The 22101-nt window shown below is 41.9% G+C and overlaps 1 protein-coding gene across 6 annotated transcripts in view; it reads left to right on the top strand.

Moving 5' to 3' along the window:
• The first annotated feature begins 469 nt into the window (after nt 1–469).
• The window catches only part of tcerg1b (transcription elongation regulator 1b (CA150)), a 109237-nt gene continuing 87605 nt past the window's right edge, over nt 470–22101 (top strand). For all 6 annotated transcript variants that reach the window (XM_068043193.1, XM_068043192.1, XM_068043191.1 and 3 more), the window contains exons 1-2: nt 470–626; nt 12987–13215. In XM_068043193.1, coding sequence (XP_067899294.1) covers nt 514–626; nt 12987–13215 — 342 coding nt within the window. In that variant the 5' untranslated portion in view covers nt 470–513. The remainder of the gene's footprint in view (nt 627–12986; nt 13216–22101) is intronic.

Below are 22101 nucleotides of genomic sequence, written 5' to 3'. Positions count from 1 at the left end.
AGCATGTGGTGCCTGCTGATATGCAAGAGACTTTCTGCCATTGGTGGGCACTGTGAGGACTGAAGGGCACAATGGATATAGGTAACAACATCATTATTTAATTTTACAAGTTTCTTTTCCATTATTTAGTTCGTTATTAGTTGTGACCCTCCAAAAATGGGTCATGTTTCTTTTTTGGAAAAGAATTTTGGCAGCAACAACAGCACATGATGGCACATTGAAAGAGGGGGGGGGCGGTGGGGAAAGGGTGAGCACTGGACTCCCTGGAACCTGAATGGCGTCACTTCCTGTTTCTCTGCAACCGAACGTGCTAGCAACCGCTGCTCTGATGTCACTGGAGTGACAATTAATTTGACCGCTTAGAAATGAGAATGCGAGACGAACAACCAATGAGATGGCGGAATTGGCGGTGGGCGGGTACTGTGCAGCAGGTTCGGTTGCGTTGAGCGGTCGGCGGCGGTGTCAGGTTTTTTTCTCCTCCTCATTTCCCCCCCTCCCCCATTGATTTCCATTATGGCCGACGTTGGTTTATTGATGCAGGATGGCCTGTTACACCCGAGCCAGGCGCAGGCGGACGGAACCGGCGAGCAGCCGAAACCCAACAGTGACACCTCCAACCAGGCTCGGTACGTGGTTATGAGTAGAGTCGGCGCATAAATAACCGTGGCTTCCCTCCTCCCCGATACCGATAGACGGAGCCAAGTGGCCGGGCCGCAGGCTCCAGGCCCCGACCGCTTGCAGAGTTTAACTGGAGAGACAGGAGGGAAGCTGTGGACTCGCACACCCCGGCAGCCGTCACTTGTCCCTGGGCTCAGCGTTCATTCAGTTACCCTTCCTAAAGGGAAATACCCCACTGGGAGCTCTGTTAACTTTGCACGGAGGCTATGACCAGTAACTTCACACAAGAGTGTGTGTCTGCAGCCTGGCATGAAGCAGCCATGTTTAATCAACGTTTCACTTTCTTTCCTAAAACTTTTAATTGTGATTTGCTAAATCTCATTTTGGGGCATTTCAGAGGTGCCATTAGAGGACTTCCATAACGTGTTTCTCTCTGTTGTTTTCTCATGCTTTTCTCTGGGGTGCGGGCATTTTTCAGAGTCAGCCCGAATGCCAGTTATACCTTGTGTGGAAAGATCTGTTTGACCATCAGGTGCTTTGTAGCTTTGCCAGATCCTGATGCCTGCCAGATGCATCTCCAGCTGGACATTTTTCTTTTTGTCAGGGCGAACAGATTGGTAGTGGGCATGAACTACCAGGATAAAAGCTACGAAGAAGCGGACGCCTGAATGGAGGGCCAATGCTAATATGAGTGGCCCAGTCAAACTAAAACTGCACGCAAAGGGTTTAGATCTAGACCTGATTTTCATGGTTGTTGATACAGAATAGTGAGCATCCACTGCTGGTGATTGTGCAAAGCTCAGAATTCAATGCTTAGCATTAAAAAAAATTTCTGCTATGCTATCTCAGTCACTCGTTTGGAGTCAGTAGCAAAAATATAGATTGTGAGATTGTGTTTATATATGTGAAATTGGATATTGGTGAAACATTTTACTAACAGAAATGTTCACTGAGCTGTTTTCCATGTATTCAAGAAACTGATTTGGGGGAAAATATTGTAAGTTAGAAATGAAGAGGGGTTTTTAAGTAATAAAAACAGAAAATGCTGTAAATACTCAGCATCTGTGGAGAGAGAAGCAGAGTTAATGTTTCAGGTCTTCGACCTTTCATCAGAACTGGATTTTTAAGAGTTGATGCTGTTGATGGCAAGAGGGTGAGGTGTCATCTACTTGCCTATTTAGAATCATAGAAAGTTTAAGGCACAGAAAGAGGCCAGTTGGCCCATTGTGTCTGTGCCGGCTGAAAAATAATCCACCTATTCTAATCCCACCTTGCAGCATTTGGGCCATAGTCATGCAGCTTACAGCACCTGAGGTGCATATCCAGACTCCTTTTGAATGAGTTGAGGGTCTCTACCTCGACTACCCTTTCAGGCAGTGAGTTCCAGACCATTGCCACCCTCTGAGTGAAAAAGTTTTTCCTCATCTCCCCTCTAATTTTTCTCCCAATTACTTTAAATTTATGCCCCCTTGTCACTGATCTCTTTGCTAAGGTAAATATACCCTTCCCCTCCACTCTATACAGGCCCTTCAAAATTTTGTACACTTCAATCAGATCTCCCCTCAGCCTTCTCTGTTCCAATGAGAGCAACCCTAGCCTATCCAATCTTTCCTCATAGCTGCATTTTTCCAGTCCTGGCAACATCTTCGTAAATTTCCTCTGGACCCTGTCTAGGGCAATTACATCCTTTCTGTAATGAGGTGACCAGAACTGCACACAGTACTCAAGTTGTGGCCTACAGCTCCAGTATTACCTCCCTGCTCTTGTATTCTATACCTTGGCTAATAAAGGAAAGGAATCTATTTGCTTTCTTAACTCGCTTATTGACCTGTCCTTCAGGGATCTGTGGACATTCACTCCAAGGTCCCTTACTTCCTCTACACTTCTTAGTATTTTCCCATTAATCGCATATTTCTGTACCTTGTTTGACCTCCCCAAATGCATCACCTCACACTTGTCCAAGTTGAATTCCACTTTACACTTTTCTGCCCATCTGACCAGACCATCAATATCTTCCTGCAGCCGACAGCTATCCGCCTCGCTATCTGCCACACGGCCAATCTTTGTGTTGTCCGCAAACTTCTTGATCAGTACGTCCAAATCTTCAATACACAACACAAAAAGCAGGGGACCCAGTACTGAGCCCTGCAGAATGCCACTGGAAGCAGCCTTCCAGTTGCTAAAACAGCTGTCAACAATTATCCTTTGTTGCTTACCACTGAGCCAATTTTGTATCCACCTTGCTGCATTTCCCTGGATCCCATGGGATTTCTTTTTAAACCAGTCTGCCATGTGGGACCTTGTCAAAAGCCTTGCTAAAATCCATGTAGACCACATCAACTGCACTACCCTCATCTACCTTCCTCGTTACTTCTTCAAAAAATTAGATCAAGTTGGTCAAACAAGATCTTCCCTAAACAAATCCATGCTGACTATCCATGATTAACCTATGCCTTTCTAAGTGACACTTTATCCTGTCTTTCAGAATAGATTCCAATAATTTTCCCACTACTGAGGTTAGACTGACTGGCCTGTAATTATTAGGTCGATCCGTCACTCACTTTTTAAACAGCGGTACGACATTAGCAATTCTCCAATCCTCCGGCACCACATCTGTTTCCAGTGAGGACTGGAAAATGATGGTCAGACCCTCTGCTATTTCCTCTCTTGCTTCTTTTAACAGCCTAGGACACATTTCATCTGGCCCCGGTAATTTGTCAACTTTCAAGGATGCTAATTCCATTAATATTTCCTCTCTCCCTATGTTTATCACATCCAATACTTCGCACTCCTCTTCCTTAACTACAATATCTGCATCATCCCCCTCTTTTGTCAAGACAGATGCAAAGTATTCATTAAGAACCATACCAACATCTTCCATTCCTACACATAGGTTACCTTTTTGGTCTTTTATGGACCCTACTCTCTCCTTAGTTATCCTCTTAATCTTAATGTATTGATGAAACATCTTTGGGTTCACCTTGATTTTGCTTGCCCATATTCTTTCATGCCCTCTCTTTGCTTTCCTAATTTCCTTTTTGATTTCACCCCTCCACTATATTCCTTTCAGCTTTCTGTAGTATTGAGTTCTCAGTGTCAGACATAAGCTTTCCTTTTCTGCCTTATATTACCCTGTAAGCTCCTTGACATCCACAGGGCTCTAGATTTGACCGCCTCTCCCTTTTTCTTTGTGGGAGCATGCTTACCTTGAACCCCTTGAATCTTCCCTTTGAATGCCTCCCACTGTTCTGACACTAATTTACCTTCAAGTAGCTGTTTCCAGTCCACTTTCACGAAATCACTCCTCAGTTTAGTAAAATTGGCCTTGCCCCAATTGAGAACTGTAACTCCTGTTCTGTTGCTGTCCTTTTCCATAATTGTTAAAACTGACTTATTTGCAAGTCTTGATAAGGGCCAAAGTGAAATTTGCAAAGTTGAAAAGATGACAAATTAAGGAAGTATGAATTGTTACTGGACTTAGTGAGCATATTTGTGCCTCGATGCTGCAGGGAAAGTCACTTAAAGCAATATGCTTTCATCAAAAGAAACTTGCAATTTAAAGCATCTTTTATGCCCACGGGTTATCCAGAACTGCTTTGCAGTCAGTGAATTAGTGTGCATGGTCTGAGACACAGCAGTGAAATAAATGACCAGATAATCTCTCTCAATGATGATCAAGGCATATATCTTAGCCAGAATACTGGGTGAAATCTCCTGCTATGGGATCTTTTATATCTATCTGTGAAGGCAGAAAGGGCCCCCAGTTTACTGTCTCAATCATTGACAGTGTAGCATGCCCTCAGTACTGCATTGAAGTTTTGAGCCTAGATTATGTGTTGAAGTTATTAGAATGGGGCTTGAACCCACAACCTTCTGATGTAGAGGCAAATCTGCTACTGCAAGACGAATACCGAATGTATAGTTTTGAGGTTCTTGGAAGGTTGGGTAGAATTGGAGACTGACTGGATCGAAATTGAGACAGGAGGATAAAACTGTGGGGCAATTTACGTGTGGGGTGATGAAGAGGAAGAACCAGAGGAGCATTTAGAATAGCAGTGTTTAATGAATTAGAGGTGACAGGCTGTGGTGACAGAGGCTGTGGTGGTGAGGCTATCAGCTTTTACTTGTATCCTACTTGGGAATGTGTTGGAGCTGTTGGGTTTCACCAAATATTGGAGCAGTATTAAAATCTTGGTCAGTCTTGACACTTATGAAGAATTAAGAAATGTTGAGGGGAGAAGAGGACAGCAAGCTTGAGCAGTGCAAAAGATGTGTAGGTGCTCCATCTGAGATTGGAGGAATTTGTGAAGTGATGAGTGGCAACAGAAAAGGGTACTCTGTTCAGTGTTTTTAACCTGTTTACAATTCAATTTCTGCATTTAAAAAAAAGTGTTAGTGATTTGAAACCTTTGTCCTTGAGAGCAATACTTGTAGCAACCTGGAATCTGTTTGTATAACCTAATGTTCCAGAGGGAGTCTGCTTTATGTTTTCAGTGCCAGAGTTGAGCACTTGGTATAAAGACTTCAAATCTGTGTCTTGACCTTTTACTGAGGTAGGAAATAAAGGAACAGGAATACTGATTGAAATTCATCCTCCAGACAAACAAGACTTTAAAAAAAAAAGTCCCTCTTCATTTACAAGTAGGCCTCCTAATTCTGCACCTTTTCTCGTGTAGTATAGAGTCTTAGGTCTTCAACACACTGCCAAGATTCCCTGCATTGAAAGAGTATGCTGCATGTTTTGAGTTGTTGGGCAAAAGATGAGTGTTTCAATAGAAGAAATGTGAGTCACGCCCATCTTTACATATTCCCTAGTGGTAAATGGCTGTGGCACATTCCCTTCGCACAGAGACTTGAGCTCATAATCAAAGAGTGACACTTCAATGCAAACTGAGGGAGTGCTGCACTGTTGGAAGTGCCGTATTTCAGATGAGATATTAAACAGAGACCCCCATCTGCCCTGTCAGGTAGGAGTAAAAGATCCCAAGGCACGATTCAAAGAAAAGCAGGGGAGTTCTCTCTGGTGTCCTGGCCAATATTTGTCCTTGAACCATTATCAGTAAAACAGATTATGTGGTCATTATCTCATTGCTGTTTGTGATTTTGCTGTCTTCAAATTGGCTGCTGTATTTTCTACATTACGTCAGCGCCTACACTTCTAAAATTACTTGATTGGCTGTAAAGCGTTTTGGGACTTTATGAGGTTGTAATATGTGCTATAGAAATGCATGTTCTTTCTTTTCAAATTCCCAATTGTAAAGACAAAGAAAGACCTGAAGAGGGAACCAAACTAGTTGATCTGTGCATCAGAATAATGTAGGAGCTACCAAGATAAGAAAATTACAATAGAGGCAGAGTATTCGAAGTAAAAATTAGAATTCAGGATCGTAGAATTAACAGTAAAATCTAAAGTCATAGAAGTATTATTGACCTACAATATAATGTAATTAGACACTCTTAAAATCTACACTTACATAGAAATCCAGTACTTAAAATTCATCCTTGAACAGGAGAAAGAGAGGTATTTTTCTTGATTTTCCTTTTGTATCACATCTTGTCCTTTCAGAATTCCCCACCTTGTTGCTTGTTTCCTTTCATGTTTGCTCACTCTGTGCAGCATTATTGCCAATATGGTGAGATTTGTTTTATTTCTCTTTTTCCACCCCTGCCCCCACCTCCCCTCCCCCCACCTCCCCTCCCCCCACTTCCCCTCCCCCCACTTCCCCTCCCCCCACTTCCCCTCCCCCCACTTCCCCTCCCCCCACTTCCCCTCCCCCCACTTCCCCTCCCCCCACCTCCCCTCCCCCCACCTCTACCACCATTCTATAAGTTAGTTGGATGGAATCTGTGTCCTGTTGGCCTGGCAAGGAGTGAGTGTTGGCATGATTGGAAACGTGTGGTTTAGAAATTGCCACTGGAATATCTGTGACTGCATGGGTTGTAATCCTCATTTTCCATGGAATGGATGGGATGGTAAGGCAAAGGATGAAGAGAAGACATTCTGTTCTGAAGTCGTTGACTGAGTTCATTGACAGTTTCACACGTACTGATATTTACACTATATTGACTCTCAATTTATGAACCTTGATTGGAAGTGTCAGAGTTATTTTCCCATGGCATTAGATCTTGTCAACAGATTGAGAATTCCAGCTGTAGTCATTGGATTGCAGTAAGAACCCTGACAGAGATCCTCCACCTCCCCAGCTAACTTGACATACGAACATGTGAATTAGGAGCAAGAGTCGGCCACTCAGCCCCTTGTGCCTGCGCTGCCATTTAACAAAATCATGGCTGATCTGATTGTAACCTAAACTCCACATTCCCACCTACCACCAATAACCTTCCATCCCCTTGCTTATCAAGAATCAATCTAACTCTGCCTTAAAAATATTCGAAGACTCTGCTTCCATTGCCTTTTAAGGAAGAGAGTTCCAAAGACTCGCGACCCTCAGAGAAAAAAATTTTCCTCGTCTCTGTCTTAAATGGGTGACCCCTAATTTTTAAATAGTGACCCCCTAGTTCTAGATTCCCCCACAAGAGTAAACATCCTTTCCACATCCACCCTGTCAAGACCCCTCAGAATCTTATATATTTCAATCAAGACGCCTCTTACTCTTTTAAATTCCAGCAGATACAAGCCTAGCCTGTCCGACCTTTCCTCATAAGACAACTTGCCCATTCCAGGTATTATTCTAGTAAGCCTTCTCTGAACTGCTTCCAACGCATTTACATCTTCCTTAAATAAGGAGACCAATACTATACACAGTAGTCCAAATGTGGTCTCACCAATGCCTTGTATAGCTGAAGCATAACCTCCCTCTTTTAGTATTCAATTCCCCTTGAAATAAATGATAACATTCTATTAGTTTTCCTAATTACTTGCTGTACCTGCATACTTCTGCGATTCATGCACTAGGACACCCAGATCCCTCTGCATCTCAGAGCTCTGCAATATCTCGCCATTTAGATAATATGCTTTATTTATTCTTCCTGCCAAAATGGACAGTTTCACATTTTCCCACATACTCTGTTTGGTTAAGTGAGTGGGAATAGATCTCACAATCTAAATCCCTTTGTAACCTCCTGATGTCCTCTTCGCAAATTACTTTCCTACCTGTCTTTGTGTCATCAGCAAATTTAGCAGCCATACCTTCGGATGCAGATCATAGGTTAAACCTCTGTGCTTGGATTTAAAGATTGGAAATTCCTTTTGCAGTAAATCTGGGATACTCAGCCCACCACTCCATGTCTCCATAAAGCTTCTGGATACTAAGAGCAATGTCACTGTTGACATACAGTTGAAATGCATCTCATCTTTGTCGTTTCATTTTCATTCATGGCTGTGCTTTAAATTGATCTGGGATAACAAAGAGCCCCTATTTCAGTCCGTTGCTGTCTGAGTTCGATAATGGCCTATGTGTTGATCAGTGCGAACATTGAAGGTTTTCCATTCGGTGAATTAGCTACCCGATGTTTCTTTGCAAACAATAATACTTGCATAGAAAGATTTACGGCACAGAAAGATACCATTCGGCCCATCATTTTCATGCTGGCTGAAAACGAACTATCCCGTCTAATCGCACCTTCCAGCTCTTGATCCTCAAGTGCATATCCAGGTGTCATTTAAATGTGATGAGGTTTTCTGCTTCTTGAACCATTCAGGCAGTGAGTTCTGAACCTCCACCACCCTCTGGATGAAACAATTAGTGCTCAACTCCCCTTTAATCCATCACCCAATTACTTCAAATCTATGCCCCTGGTTTTTGACCTCTCTGCTAAGGGTAATAGGTCCTTCCTACCCCCTCTGTCTGAGCCCTTCATAATTTTATACACCTCAATTAAATCTCTCCTTCACCTCCTCTGTTCCAATGAAAACAAACCCAACCTACCCAATCTTTCGTCATGGCTAAAATTATTAATTCCTAGCAGCATCCTCATAAATCTCCTCTGTACCCTCTTTCGTGTGATAACACATCCTGCAATATGGTAACCAGAACTGTTCACAGTACTGTAGCTGTGTTCTGGCTGGTGTTTCATACAGTTCGAGCATAACCGACCTACTCTTGTATTCTAGGTCTTGGTCAATAAAGGAAAATATCCTGTACATGGCCTTGGCCACCTTATCTACCTGTTCTGCCTTCAGGGATCTTTGGACAAGCACTGCAAGGCCCCTCTTGCTCTACAATTTTCAGAATCCTACCATTTATTGTGTATTTCCTTGCTTTATTTGTCCTCCCCAAATGCAGCATCTCACACTTCTCTGGATTGAATTCCATTTGCCACTTTGCTGCCCAGCTGACCGGTCCATTGATTTCTTCCTGCAGTCCACAGCTTTCTTTCTCACTATCAACCACACGACCAATTTTTGTATCGTCTGCAAACTTCTTCATCATGCCCTCTACATTTAAGTCTAAATCACTGATTAACACCACAAACAGCAAGGTGCCCAGTACTGAACCCTGTGGAACCCCACTGGAAACATTCTTCCAGTCACAAAACAGCCATCAATCATAACCCTTTGCTTCCTGCCTTTGAGCCAATTTTGGATCCAACTTGCCACTTTCCGTTGGATCCCAGGAGCTTTTAATTTCTTGATCACTGTGCCAAGTGGGGCCTTCTCAAAAGCCTTGCTACTATCAATGTAAATAACATCACATGTGTTGGCTTCATTGATCCTCCTGGTTAGATTTTATTTCTTACCTTGATCAGTCTGACTTGTCTTCCTCAGTGACAGCAGTTAATCTCAGCTGGCACAGCAGCACCATTGACCTTGGTGCTTTGAGTTATGTAATTGGGCCTTTTTCTATTCCTGATCGCCATCCTGTGATCTTTGCTGGAAGTGAATGCTGTGAAAGGACAGGATCATGTTTGGTTATGTGTTTAGGCTCCAAGCAGAGTGGCCACTGGGTGAGGTATCAGAGGGCCCCTGGCACCCCAGAACTCTTAAGTCAGGATCATAAGGTGAAAATAAGAGCATATTGGAAAAACTATCATTCAGATGAGGTGAAAAAATCTTTAAAGCACATTATTTCTAAGTTTTGCTTTGATAAAATGATATTCCACTCTGTGTGAGAGTTGAATTGACAGGTCTTTCCTTAAAAAGCTCTTGCATTCTAATTGTGAAACATGACTGATGCAACAGTATAGTGATTGTTGTACTGGAAAGCAAGTAGAGGTCATGAGTATAAATGGCATGTTATTAAATTCAATGAATCTGGTAATCTGTGGGCTTGCTCCAGTAAAATCATCCACTGTCTGATTGTCATAAAAACAAATTAAGTTCACGGATACCCTTCATGGAGGCAACATATCACCTGCAACACAGGACTGTAGTCTCAGCCTACATGCTAGACTCTGACTACCCTTGGATTAAATAGTGTAGGGGTGTGAATGCAGCCTTTTCACCATTTGACAACATGTTGAGAACAAATAAAACAAAAGGCAAAGGATCAATGTACCTTGATTAAATATAGTGCTGTGCAGATTAAGGTAGATAACCATTGATCTGGATTTCGCATTATTCCTTTTTTCCCCTAGATTTTTTGTTTTTTACGGTGCCATTTATTCCTGTTTTCTTCCTTGGTCCTTATGTAATAATATCACTGGTGTGTAAACTTTGTAGGGATGTTAAATACTAGCCAAAATCCTGTGGAACTTTATTCAAGATCTTTCTATTCCCCGTGCAGCAGTAATTCCCGGTGTTATTTTCAGTACTTAGAAGTTTTCAAAACCAGGGAAATAAACCACTCTTGCACAACTTTATTTTGTTGAAGAATTCAGTTTTCCACAGTGGTGTGCTACATTGTGAATGTATCAGCATGTGCTAGTACTGTGGCTGTAGGTGCCAGTATTGAGATTGTCTGTGAATCAGCTGTAAAATGAAAAGCGCAGTGTTATGAGAAATCATGAAGTTAAGTGAAATGAGTGCTTTGTCTGAACGTTTCTTAAACTTGTGCAGGCAGAAACTTGAGGAAAAAAAAGAAACAATAAAAAAGTATCTTTGGTAAAAACATACTTGGGTACTGAGCTAGACAGACAAGGAGGGTCCCAGATTCTATTCCTGTTCACATTGCTATCAGAGCAGAGATCACCTAATTCAATTTGTACGCTGTAGTTTGATGGGATGGAGGGGCAGACCCCTCATAGTTACTGATTCTATTTACTGTTCGCTGACCCCATTGTAAAAAAAAAGACATTGTGTGTGAGCGCAGAGAATTGATCTGTACTATGGTGCCTCTGCTGTCAAATATCTTGCTGACATTTATTGTCGAGAGTCTGATGACTAATTAACTGAAATACCAGAGGGTGACTGGTGCCCTTGGAAAATTCAGCATGTCAGCACATTAATTGCTAAAATGAAGAGAACTGATGGTTCTTTCAGAAATAATACTCATTGGACTATTATATTTTTTTTGAGGGGGGTGCTAACTGATGGTGGACTTTCTGTTTTTAACTTTCAATTACACTTAGCCATTTTGATTGCAAATAAACATGTTAGAAAGTTTATTTGGTTTTCAACTATACCTGAGTTAGATTACCTTGTACAACATGAGACAGGGATATGCTGTTGTGCTTTGGGAGCCTTCCTTCCTTTTAGTTTTTTTGTTTCAGTTCATGTTCTCCTACAAGACACAGTGACCTTCAGTCTGACACATAGTTTGAACAGACGTGCTTACAAGGGTATGGGCTCAATTTTGATGGTTATCAACTTGAGGTTGGAAGTGATTGGCCAGTGTTTCTCTCCAGCTTTCTGATGTAATTCTCTTTTAGCGTTTTGGTGCTATGTTCTTTTATAAAATGTGGATAAGCATAGTGTGTGGCATGGCACTGGGATGGACAGACCAGAGGGTTCCACATTCAATCCTCAGTTTGTGCTGAGGTAAGTGATCTGAGCCAGGGCAACAGTTGGTTCGTTCGAATTGGTTTCAGGCAACAATGTGCTGGCACTTGCTGTCTCAGTTGATAGGCGATGAAATGGCACTTGGGTGAGGTACAAAAGTGCTGGTGCCACCTGTGGAACTGTACATGAGCAAGGAAGTGGGGGAACCTGGAAGCTTTAATAGAATTAATAATTGTTGGGCCTTCTCAGTTCCTTGTTTCTAGTTTTCACTAATTTAAAATACCAACATTTAAAGACTTAATGAGTTCTTATTGAATTTTATTTCCATGTCATCTGGAGTGCTTTTCCAAAATCCTATGTCCCAAACTTTGAAATTTGGTTCGATACCACTCTTGTAGTATGCAGCCTTACTATTGTTTCCCCTCTCTTGGAAGAAAATAAAATTGGAAAAAATGTTAATAATCAGCAAAAATTAATTCCAAAAATTTCAAGTGATTTTTGTATTAATTTTTACCATCAGTTTCAGGTGGAATTCTGTACGTTACCTTTTCCTGTAAGAAATTGAAAATCCCTAAGGAGATGATCGTGTAGCTGGAATAGAGGAATAAACCTGAGTAGGCTATTTCATCTTTGATCAATACTTCTCTTCCTCCAAAAAACGCCAGATTCCCTTCCCTTTTTTGGTGGGCTGTCTTGTGTCACCTCATCACTTAATCTGGTGCCTTTGGATGGCAAAAAATGTCTTTTTGTTGTCAGTGTCAGCGAATGATTTTGTCACCTACTGCACGCTAGCACAGTTTGCCGAATGAGAGTAGAATCAGATGCCTGATTCAAACTTGGTAATCCCTCACATTCAAAAGTCTACTGTAAAAGCTGTTGAGGCATCTTATAGATTTTTTACTGTAACTTCTTTACCTTCCTTTAAATCTGTTAGTGTGCCATAATTAAATTGTGCTATGCATAGGGACAGTGTTTTGTCTTGTAATTTTTCATGACTTTGGACCATTGTTATGTCCTGACCCTTATTTCCATGTGCAATGTCTGATTAGGTCAAGAAACAGGTAATGCTGCTTTCCTGTGTACAGCAAGACTGCCTCAAAATTGTCACAAACATGTGTGCTTGTCGGGCTTCCCATCTTTCTAAGTGTGTAAATGTCTACTTGGTGTGGTACTAAGCCATAAAAACTAGTATCCCAGGTTTGTTTCCTGATTTTTGCTGAATTAGTTGGATTGAGAGTTAAATATCAGTCAACGTTGTAATCATTATCCAATGACCTCTGCTAGATAACATGTCTGCACTTTGGACGAGGATGGAACCATGTGTTTGATTCTGACGCTCAATGCTGAGACTTAGCAATGAGCAACAGTCACTTGATCTCAAGAGTGGCTGGTACCCATCGAATCATACCTCAGCACGCGAAGGGCAGGAAAAAAACCCAGTAATTTGAAACTGTTAGCTATAAAATGATTTGTAGATTACATTGCATGGATTATGTCAAATTTGTTCATGTTTTCTCTCATCTGATAGGATGGCACATCAGCAAGCGCTACGATTCCGTGGTCCAGCTCCTCCAACAAATGCTATGCTGCGGGGACCACCACCACTTCATGTACGCCCACCACCTCCACCATTTGCAATGATGAGAGGACCCCCACCGCGTCCTCCTTTTGGGCGACCACCATTTGATCCCAGTATGCCACCAATTCCACCACCCCCAGGAGGAATGCCACCACCTATGGCTCCACCACATTTACAGGTAGGAGGTACAGAGGATAGAACTTAAAACAACTGATTTTTCTTTTCACGAGGTCTGTGGCTCAGTTGCCTTTTCGCTTGGTTACCTTTTACTTGTGTACATTTTTCAGGTCATGCTTTCAACCACCGTACACCAGGTGTTATTGTTGAATTGATTAGAAATATTTGCAATTCGCGCTCTCAATGAGTAAATGCTACATGTGGTCTCAGTGCCCATGTTTGTACAGGAGTAACATCAACTCAGGCTCCTGCTTCTGATGGCTATCCAGTGAACCCAGCAAGAAAATGTATTTGGACACAGAATAAGGACAGGATCAGGTTTGACTGTGATGCACTTCATGAATTACAACCTAACTCCGCTCATCCCATGTTGGCTTATGCATGAAGAATGGCCACTTGATTGTACTCGCAAAGGGTATAATGGTCTCTCTTTGAGCCCTATCTCAACTTAATTTAGTGCCTTCAAAGGAGGAGAGAACACTGAATTTTAATTCAAGTGGTCAATTACTTTTTTAAAAAAGTAGATAAGGTGTAGAATTCCAACACAAACAATGATGTGCCTGAAAATACATCTTGTATCCTGTTTCTATGGTGAGTTTTATGGTCTTAATAGCCTTTTGCCATCCGTTTTTGTGTTACACTCTACAGTAGATTCCAGAACAGATCCATAGTTTGCAGCGATTGCCTTTTTTTAAATCGCAATTTTTGTATCTCTGAATTGTTTTAGTTTGAAATTTCCCTCGACCTGCAGGCTAAGTTGCTTGGTCTGTTTGGAGTTAGCTTGCTGCCAGTGGCCTGTATATCTCCATTCCAGTTCTCTTTGACTCCCTCCCAACATTCACCCAAAAGTTGCACATATAATCAGAGGTAACACCTCAGGTTTCACAGTTTACAAGCCAACAAGGAGACAAAAAGTGAAGTATTTACTTAACTAGAACACAAACCTGAGACCCTTATTGTAAACAAGCAGCTCTCTGGATTCATAGTCTGAAATATATCCGACACTGGATTGGGCATTGGTAGTTCTTTGCACAATGTCCATTCAGTTGCAAACTCAGCCCTTGCCATCCATGAACTAATTATGTTGACACCCTGGTTTTGATTGAATGTTGGCTCATGGATGGTGACACCTTGCCCTGAAATGAAACTATCCTGCCTATCTGTGCTTTCAATTGTTTTTCCTACCCAAACTGCCATGGTAATATGACTTTTATGAAATCATACCCTGGTCTCTTTCCCTTACTGTTGTGGTCCTTTCTCCTCCTCTGTGCTCCTCATCCTTACCCACCCTTCTTGTCCCTCCTTTAAAATCCTTGTGCTGTTCTGCTTCCACTCCCACCTCCCAAGTTTCTCACCAAGATATCCTTCTACCATTCATCACTCAGCCTCTGATTTTAATGTCCATCTCAACTTACTTTGCCATATCCCCTATGATTTTGCTGTCCTCCTGTGGTCCCTCCTTAAAAGCGCTCCTACTTATTCACAGCCATTCTCCTTGACCTTTCCACCTCTTGTGACCCCTCTATTCCCATGGTCTTGATTATTGTAAACAAGCCTCCCACATTCCCCTAATTCCTTACAACTCTACTACTGCGTTCGTCTCTCGGGGGGAGAAACCTCTCCCCAAATCATTTTGTGATGCACTTGGTAAATCCCAATTACTTAGCGTTTGGCTTTCCCTTCGCTGCAGTACTTCAGCTGTTGATGTGCTGAACCACTCCCTCGGGCTTCTTTGATGACCAACAAAATTTTACCCTCTCATCCTGGTTATTGATCCTTATACGGCTCCCCCATCTCCAATCGCTTAAGTACAAGTGCTGCAAACATACTAGTATCTGCCACACAACTGCTTTGGCCATCCTTTTTGAGACTTGGCTGTACTATATCGGGACAGTCGGACCTCACTCCGCTGCCAAACTGCCCACTATTCCATGATCATCCTGGAGCACAAAGAAAATGCCTGCATTATTTTCTCCACTACCAACAGTTGTTGTAAACCTCTTCCCCCTCCATCTCAACAAGTATGAGGAGTTCATGGACATCTTTTGTCACTTCAGTTTGAGACCATCCATTCAGCTGCATCTTCTCCTTCTCCCCTTCCCTTTTCCCACAAGCCAAGATGCTCTTGTCCCCAGGCCACCTCTGCTGTAAACTTGAACCCCAGCTTGTGTTTCTCACCTGTACGCAAACTCATTTTGTTCATGAGATCCATCTCTTGCTCCCTTGACTGCATTTTCACTAAGTGCTGATTCCCCAACAGCAGTCATGCGAGATGGCATTGTTGCCCTCCCTCAGAATATGTTGTCATCAGCCTTCCCTTCAAAAAATCTACCCTGGCTCCTCTGACCTTGCAAACTACCATCTCCATTTCTAACCTCACTTTCTGCTCCAGAGTCCTTGAATGTGTTATTGTCGCCAAAAGCCATGGCATCTTTTCCTGCAACTACATGTTCGAACCTCTGGCTTTGCCAGTGACACCCATATTCCATGAAGTAATGAAAAGAAAATCTCTGCCATCAGGTTTCCATATCTGCCAAAGTACTGAAACAGCCCTAATGAAAGTCATGGGTATAATCCTCTGTGATTGTGACCATGGTCTGTTATCCTTCCTTCACCTCTCTTGATGAAACCGATAGTACCATCCTCTAATTATGACTTGTGAAATGCCTTGCAGCACTTTTCTGTGTTAATGGTGCAGGTTTCGTAATGTCAGTCTTCATAAAACATTGCGTTAAAGAGAGAACTTGCATTTTCATAGCACCTTTTACATCCTCAGGACGTCATAAACCACCTTATAACCAATGACTTTCTTTTGAAGTGCAGTTGCTGTTGTTTAGGCAAGTGTGTCAGCTAATTACCCAATAGCAAATGAATGAATGACCAGCTGATCTTGTTCTTGATTGACTCCTTGCTCTTCAAATAGTGTCAAGAGATCATTTCCGTCCACCTGAGAAAGTAGATAGAGTCTTAGTTTAACATACCATCTGAAAGGTAGTGCGTCTGACACTGCAGCACTCCTGCAGTATTGCACTGTAGTGGCAGCCGAGATTATGGGATGAACTCTGAGGTGGGGCATAAACCCCCAACAACCTTTTGACTCAGAAGTGAGAGTGCTATCAACTGAGCCAAGTTGACACTATTTGTTGTTCAAATAAGAGAGTCAGTTGATCAATTTTTATTTTTTGATCTTTTGAAGTTCTGGCTTTAGGATTAGTAAATGGCATCATTTGAATATAATCCTAAATGTTAGGCTTGTGTGTTAGGTACTGAAAATCTTAAAAAGGAACATTTTTTAATCTCTACATTATAATTCACAAAAACTTAAATGATGTCATTTATTAATTCTAAAGCCAGGACGTCAAAATATAAAAAGATAAAATTTGATCAAATGACTTTCTCATTGAACAGTGAATGGTGTGTCATCTTGGCTCACTTGATGGCACTTTTTACTTCCAAATCAAAAGTTTGTAGGTTTATACCCAACCGTAGATTTCAGCCCATAATCCACCTATGACGGACATAATGTGGAACTACAGAGCCAGTTTCCTTGTTGGGCAATCTTTACTCTTCTCCCCCTACCCCCTCCACATAGCAACCCTTTCTTGTCACCAGTTTTAATGGAGTATTGGATGCAGCTGTATTCAAAATACTTAACATTGTTTTCACTATATTGCACATTTGGCGGGTGGTGACAGGTCAGTCCTACACTCCCAAGTTTCTCTCGGCACTACCTCCACAAGTGTGAGACCTTAAGTTCTTTGCCAGGGTGTCATGAATTCTGGATTTTCTCTTTTTCTGAACACAACCGCAGCTTGGAAAGACAAAATCTATTCGTGTGCTTCTGGATGGTTTCACAGTTAAAGTGGACACGGTATTAATATGTCACCTGTCTACCAATACACATCAGTGAAGCCTCAATGAGAATGCTCCAGACTGTTGATCAGTACAGCTAGCGCATTTACAGACCTAGAGAGCTTTTAATGTATGTCAGCTTTGCTGTGGAAACAGTTGAACAAAGCAATTTTAAATAAGCAGCTATTGTAATATAGAAGCATTGTAAAAAGAAAAGGGTGCAAATGCTGAAAATCTGAAATAAAAATAGGAAATGCTGAAAACATAAGAGATAGCTGCTTCAGCATTGAAGACTTGAAAAGAGAAAAAAAACAGTTAATAACTCGGATTGAGTGTTGAGAAGCAGAGTCTGTATCTGATAGACAAACCTGGCTTTTTGTCTTTCCAAAAGTTGATGCACCTTTTGTGTACTTTCTGTTTTTAGCCCAGTCACACCCAGTGCTGCAGTGTCAGACACACTGCCTGTCAGATGGTATGTTAAACTAAGACTCTATCTACTTTCTCAGGTGGACGGAAATGTTTTTCTTACAACCTCACAGTGTTTTATTACTGGATAGTCAAACACCTTGGTGATTTGCTAAAAATAACACTTAGTGGCTGCGCAGCATAATGTTGGTGTTAATTTTGTGAGCCTTATTAAAACAAGCAAGCTTTATTTTGCACACATGAACTTCACAAATTAAGTGCAAACATTGCACATTACAAAAGGGTGAGCTACCGAATTTGATTGTTACTCATTGGCCAGTAAGAAGTTGGGAGGTATGTTGAATGCTAAAATGTTTTTACCATGTTACGAGTGAACAGCTGAAATTGAGAAATTAGCAATTAGATTTTAAGTATTGTCACATACACATCTATTTCAAAAACACATTTATTCAAACATGAAGGTCATATAAGACCTTAGTTTGGAGTGTTGCATATGGAGGCCAAGCATTTAAAATCTTCTGTGTATTTCAATATTTCGGGCAGTATCAATGTTGTCCCTAAACTTAATTAACATATTGGTACCTTTTGGGGAGTTTGGTGAGTGAGGGAATTCAGCACAGTGAGGAAAGAGGTGCTGTTCTGGTATTTTACAGAACAAAAAGGGGTCCAAGAGAGGGTGTGGGAATCAGCGAGACCTGAAAGCTTTAGTCCAGAGGCATTAATTAGGTGAGTAGGTGAGTTTGAAGGTTTTTTTCCTCTAAACTAGAGCAGTAGCTTAAACTAGGACTGGGAAAATAAAAGTACTGTTAAATTTATAGCTTCACTAGTTAAACTGCTATTATAAAACTACAAGTAATTGTTGTTTGGACTCGCTACCTGTGAGTATAAGGAGAAAGGCTGAAGGCAGGGCAGCCCCAATACAGACCAAGCCACAGTCGCTCAGAAGGCTGTCCAAGGGGGAAGAGCAGAATACAAACGTCATTTTAATAGTTTCTTAAATTAGGGGGATAGATAGCGTCCTCTGCAGCCAAGAACGAGAATCCCGAAGGGTGGGTTACTTACCCAGTGCCAGGGGAAGGGATATCTCACAGTGGGTGGGGAGGAACTTGGAACGGGAGAGGGTAAATCCATTTGTCATGGTCCATGTTGAAACAAACCACATTGGTAGGAACAGGGGGAAGGTCATGCTGAAAGTGCATCTGAAGTGAGGCTCTGAATTGAAGTAGGAGACCTCGAAGGTGGCAATCTCTGGATTATTGTCCGAGCCACATGCCAATTGGCATAGGAGCAAACAGATCAGGCGAATTAACACATGGCTAAAGGGCTGGTGTGGGAAAGAGGGGTACCTGTTCTTGGGACTCTAACACTGTTCTAGGTCAGGAAGGAGCTGTACCAATGGGATGGGTTCCACCTGAAGCAGAATAGGATCTGTATCTGAGCGGGAAGGGTAAATAGGGAGGTGATAAAGGCTTTAAATGAGAAAGATATGGGGAGGGATCGACACTAAATGTTAGCAGTCTAAATGTAAACTAAGCAGGGAGGAAGAGCATAGGAAAGAATAAAGTAAGGGAGGACATAAATGGCAAGAGAACAAATAGTGCTTTATATAGAACAAGAGTCTAAAAAGGTGGTAAAAGATAAAGTGAGAGGAAATCCTATATTTAAAAAAAAAATGAGTTTAAAATGTCTACAGCAGTGCACACAGGGCCTGTAGTGAAACAGGGGAGCTGGAGGCAGTCGTGTGTTGGAGGAGCCAACCATAGTAGAGATTACTGAGACATGGCTGCAGAAAAATCAGGAGTGGGAATTATACATTGCAGGGTATGACATATTTAGAAAAGATAGAGGGGGAAAAACAATGCAATTCCTATTAAAGGAGAGGATAGAAAAATCATCTATTTAAGAAAAATATCATAATGAAGACTCAGCATGGATTTCAAAGAGGAAAATCTTGCTTGACCAACCTTAATGAATTTTTTGAGGAGGTAACAGAGTGTAGACAATGGTATTGCATTAGATGTAATCTGGATGTTCAAAAGGTGCCCATAATAGATTAATGAATAAAGTTCAATGAAGAGTGCAGGAGGGCATGGCAGGAACAGCACCAGACCTACCTAAAAATGAGCTGTCAGCCTGGTGAAGTTACAACACATGATTATTTGCATGCCAAACAGCAGAAGCAGAATGTGATAGTCTAAGTGACCCCACAACCAACGGATCAGATCTAAGCTCTGCAATCCTGCCACGTCTCGTCTTGAATGGTGGTGGACAATTAAACATTGTGGAGGAGGAGGCTCCACAAATATCCCCCATCCTCAATGATGGGGGAGCCTGGCACATCAATGCAAAAGACAAAGCTGAAGCATTTGCATCCATCTTCAGCCAGAAGTGCCGAGTGGATGATCCATCTTGGCCTCCACCTGAGTTCCCAAGCATCGCAAATGCCAGTCTTCAGCCAATCTTATTCACTCCATGTGTTATCAAGTAACGGCTGAAGGCACTGGACACTGCAAGGCTATAGGCCCTCACAACATTCTTGACTACCTTATCCACCTGCGTTGCCACTTTCAGTGACCTGTGGACCTGTACGCCCAGATCTCTTTGCCTGTCAATGCTCCTAAGGGTTCTGCCATTTACTGTATACTTCCCACCTGCATTAGACCTTCCAAAATGCATTACCTCACATTTGTCCGGATTAAACTCCATCTGCCATTTCTCCGCCAACCGGTCTATATCCTGCTGTATCCTCTGACAATTCTCATCACTGTCTGCAACTCCACCATCCTTTGTGTCGTCCGCAAACTTACTAATCAGACCAGCTCCATTTTCCTCCAAATCATTTATATATACTACAAACAGCAAAGGTCCCAGCACTGACCCCTGCGGAACACCACTAGTCACATCCCTCCATTCAGAAAAGCACCCTTCCACTGCTACCTCACAGCGTGTTGCCTGAGCTCCTCACAGCGTGTTGCCTTCCTTCTTGAGCGAATTTCAACAATTACTGACTTACAAACACTTTCAGCAGAATCAATCTGACTTTAGAGTTTTTGAGTGATAAAAGATTGTCACAGTCTAAGTTCTCTTTCTTCAATTTAAGTTACCAGATATCTCTGTTTTGGCTTGACTTTTTCTTAGAATTTTGAGAGGTAATAAGTAAACAGACTAAAAATCCTATTCCTTCAATTTAAATGGTTGAGAGCTCTTTATTCAGGTGTGCTAAAAACTACAGCTGTCTGTGTCCTCTGCCTGTGTGTTCTGTGAGAACAAACTGTCTTCAACTAAAAACCAGTTCAAAACTGAATTGTAACAAATGTATTGCTTGAGACTCACTCCCAGTGGTTGTATCAATGGTAACGAGAATGCAACCTTAGAATCGCAGTCTCCAAATGGCTGTTTCTAAGGCAATGAAAAAGCATCTTCCTCTAACTCCTGAGGCTTGCTGGTTCTTAAAGCAATACTGATCCCTTGCAAGCCTTAAAGGCAAATCGCATATTCCGGAAAAAAAACTACAGGACCATGACAAAACGCTAGGAATTCTGCGGCGAGTAACTTACCTCCTGTCTGCCCAGTGCCTGTCCACCATCTACAAGGCACAAGTCAGGGGTGTGAAGGAGTACTCTCCACTTGCCTGGATGGGTGAGCTTAGATCTGATCCGTTGGTTGTGGGATCACTTAGCCTATCACATTCTGCTTCTGCTGTTTGGCATGCAAATAATCATGTGTTGTAACTTCACCAGGCTGACAGCTCATTTTTAGGTACAAATATACCAATCACTAAAGGTTGTGCCACTGGTTAGCAAGGCCATTAAAACAGGCAAACCAAGCTCTAGGCTTTATTTCTCGAGTGATGGAATTAAAAATAAGGGAAGTTCTGCTAAAAGGATAAAGAAAGGCACTGGAGAGAATACAGAGATTTACAAGAATGATACCAGACATGTGTGAATATACATATCAGGAAAGGATGAGCAGGCTGGATCTCTTTTGAAAAAAGGCTGAGGGGTGACCTTATAGATGTCTTGAAACTTATGAAAGGTTTTGATTGAGTGGATCCCTGTGGGGAAGAGCATAACTAGAGAGCATCAATATAAAATAGTCACCAAGAAATCCAGTAGGGAATTCAGAATAAGTGTCTTTACCCAAAGAGCGATGCGAATGTAAAACTCGCTACCACAGGGAGCGGTTGAAGTGAATCTTATAGATGCATTTAGGGGGAAGCTAGACAACCGGATGAAGGAGAAGGGAATAGAGGGTAATGATAGATTTAGATGAGGAGGCTTGAGTGGAGCATGAACACCAGCATGGACTGATTGAGCCAAATGGCTTGTTTCTGTATCGTATATTCTATATAAACCTATTGCTGTAGGAAAAATCATCTTCAAGCCAAAACACTTTTAAATATAGAGCAGACACAAAATAAAAGCAAAATACTGCAAATGCTGGACCTCTGAAATAAAAACAGAAAATCCTTTATATTGGGGAGACCAAACTCAGATTGGGTGACTGCTTTGCAGAATGCCTCCACTCAGTTCGAAAGCATGACCCTGAGCTTCCTGTCACTTGCCATTTCAACAACCCACCCCTGCTCTCATGCCAACATTTCTGCCTT

Source organism: Heterodontus francisci, chromosome 12 (genome assembly GCF_036365525.1).
Source record: "Heterodontus francisci isolate sHetFra1 chromosome 12, sHetFra1.hap1, whole genome shotgun sequence".
In the NCBI taxonomy this organism is placed as follows: domain Eukaryota; kingdom Metazoa; phylum Chordata; class Chondrichthyes; order Heterodontiformes; family Heterodontidae; genus Heterodontus; species Heterodontus francisci.
The sequence above is the reverse complement of the archived record's forward strand: the minus strand, read 5'-3'. Positions and strand labels throughout refer to the sequence as shown.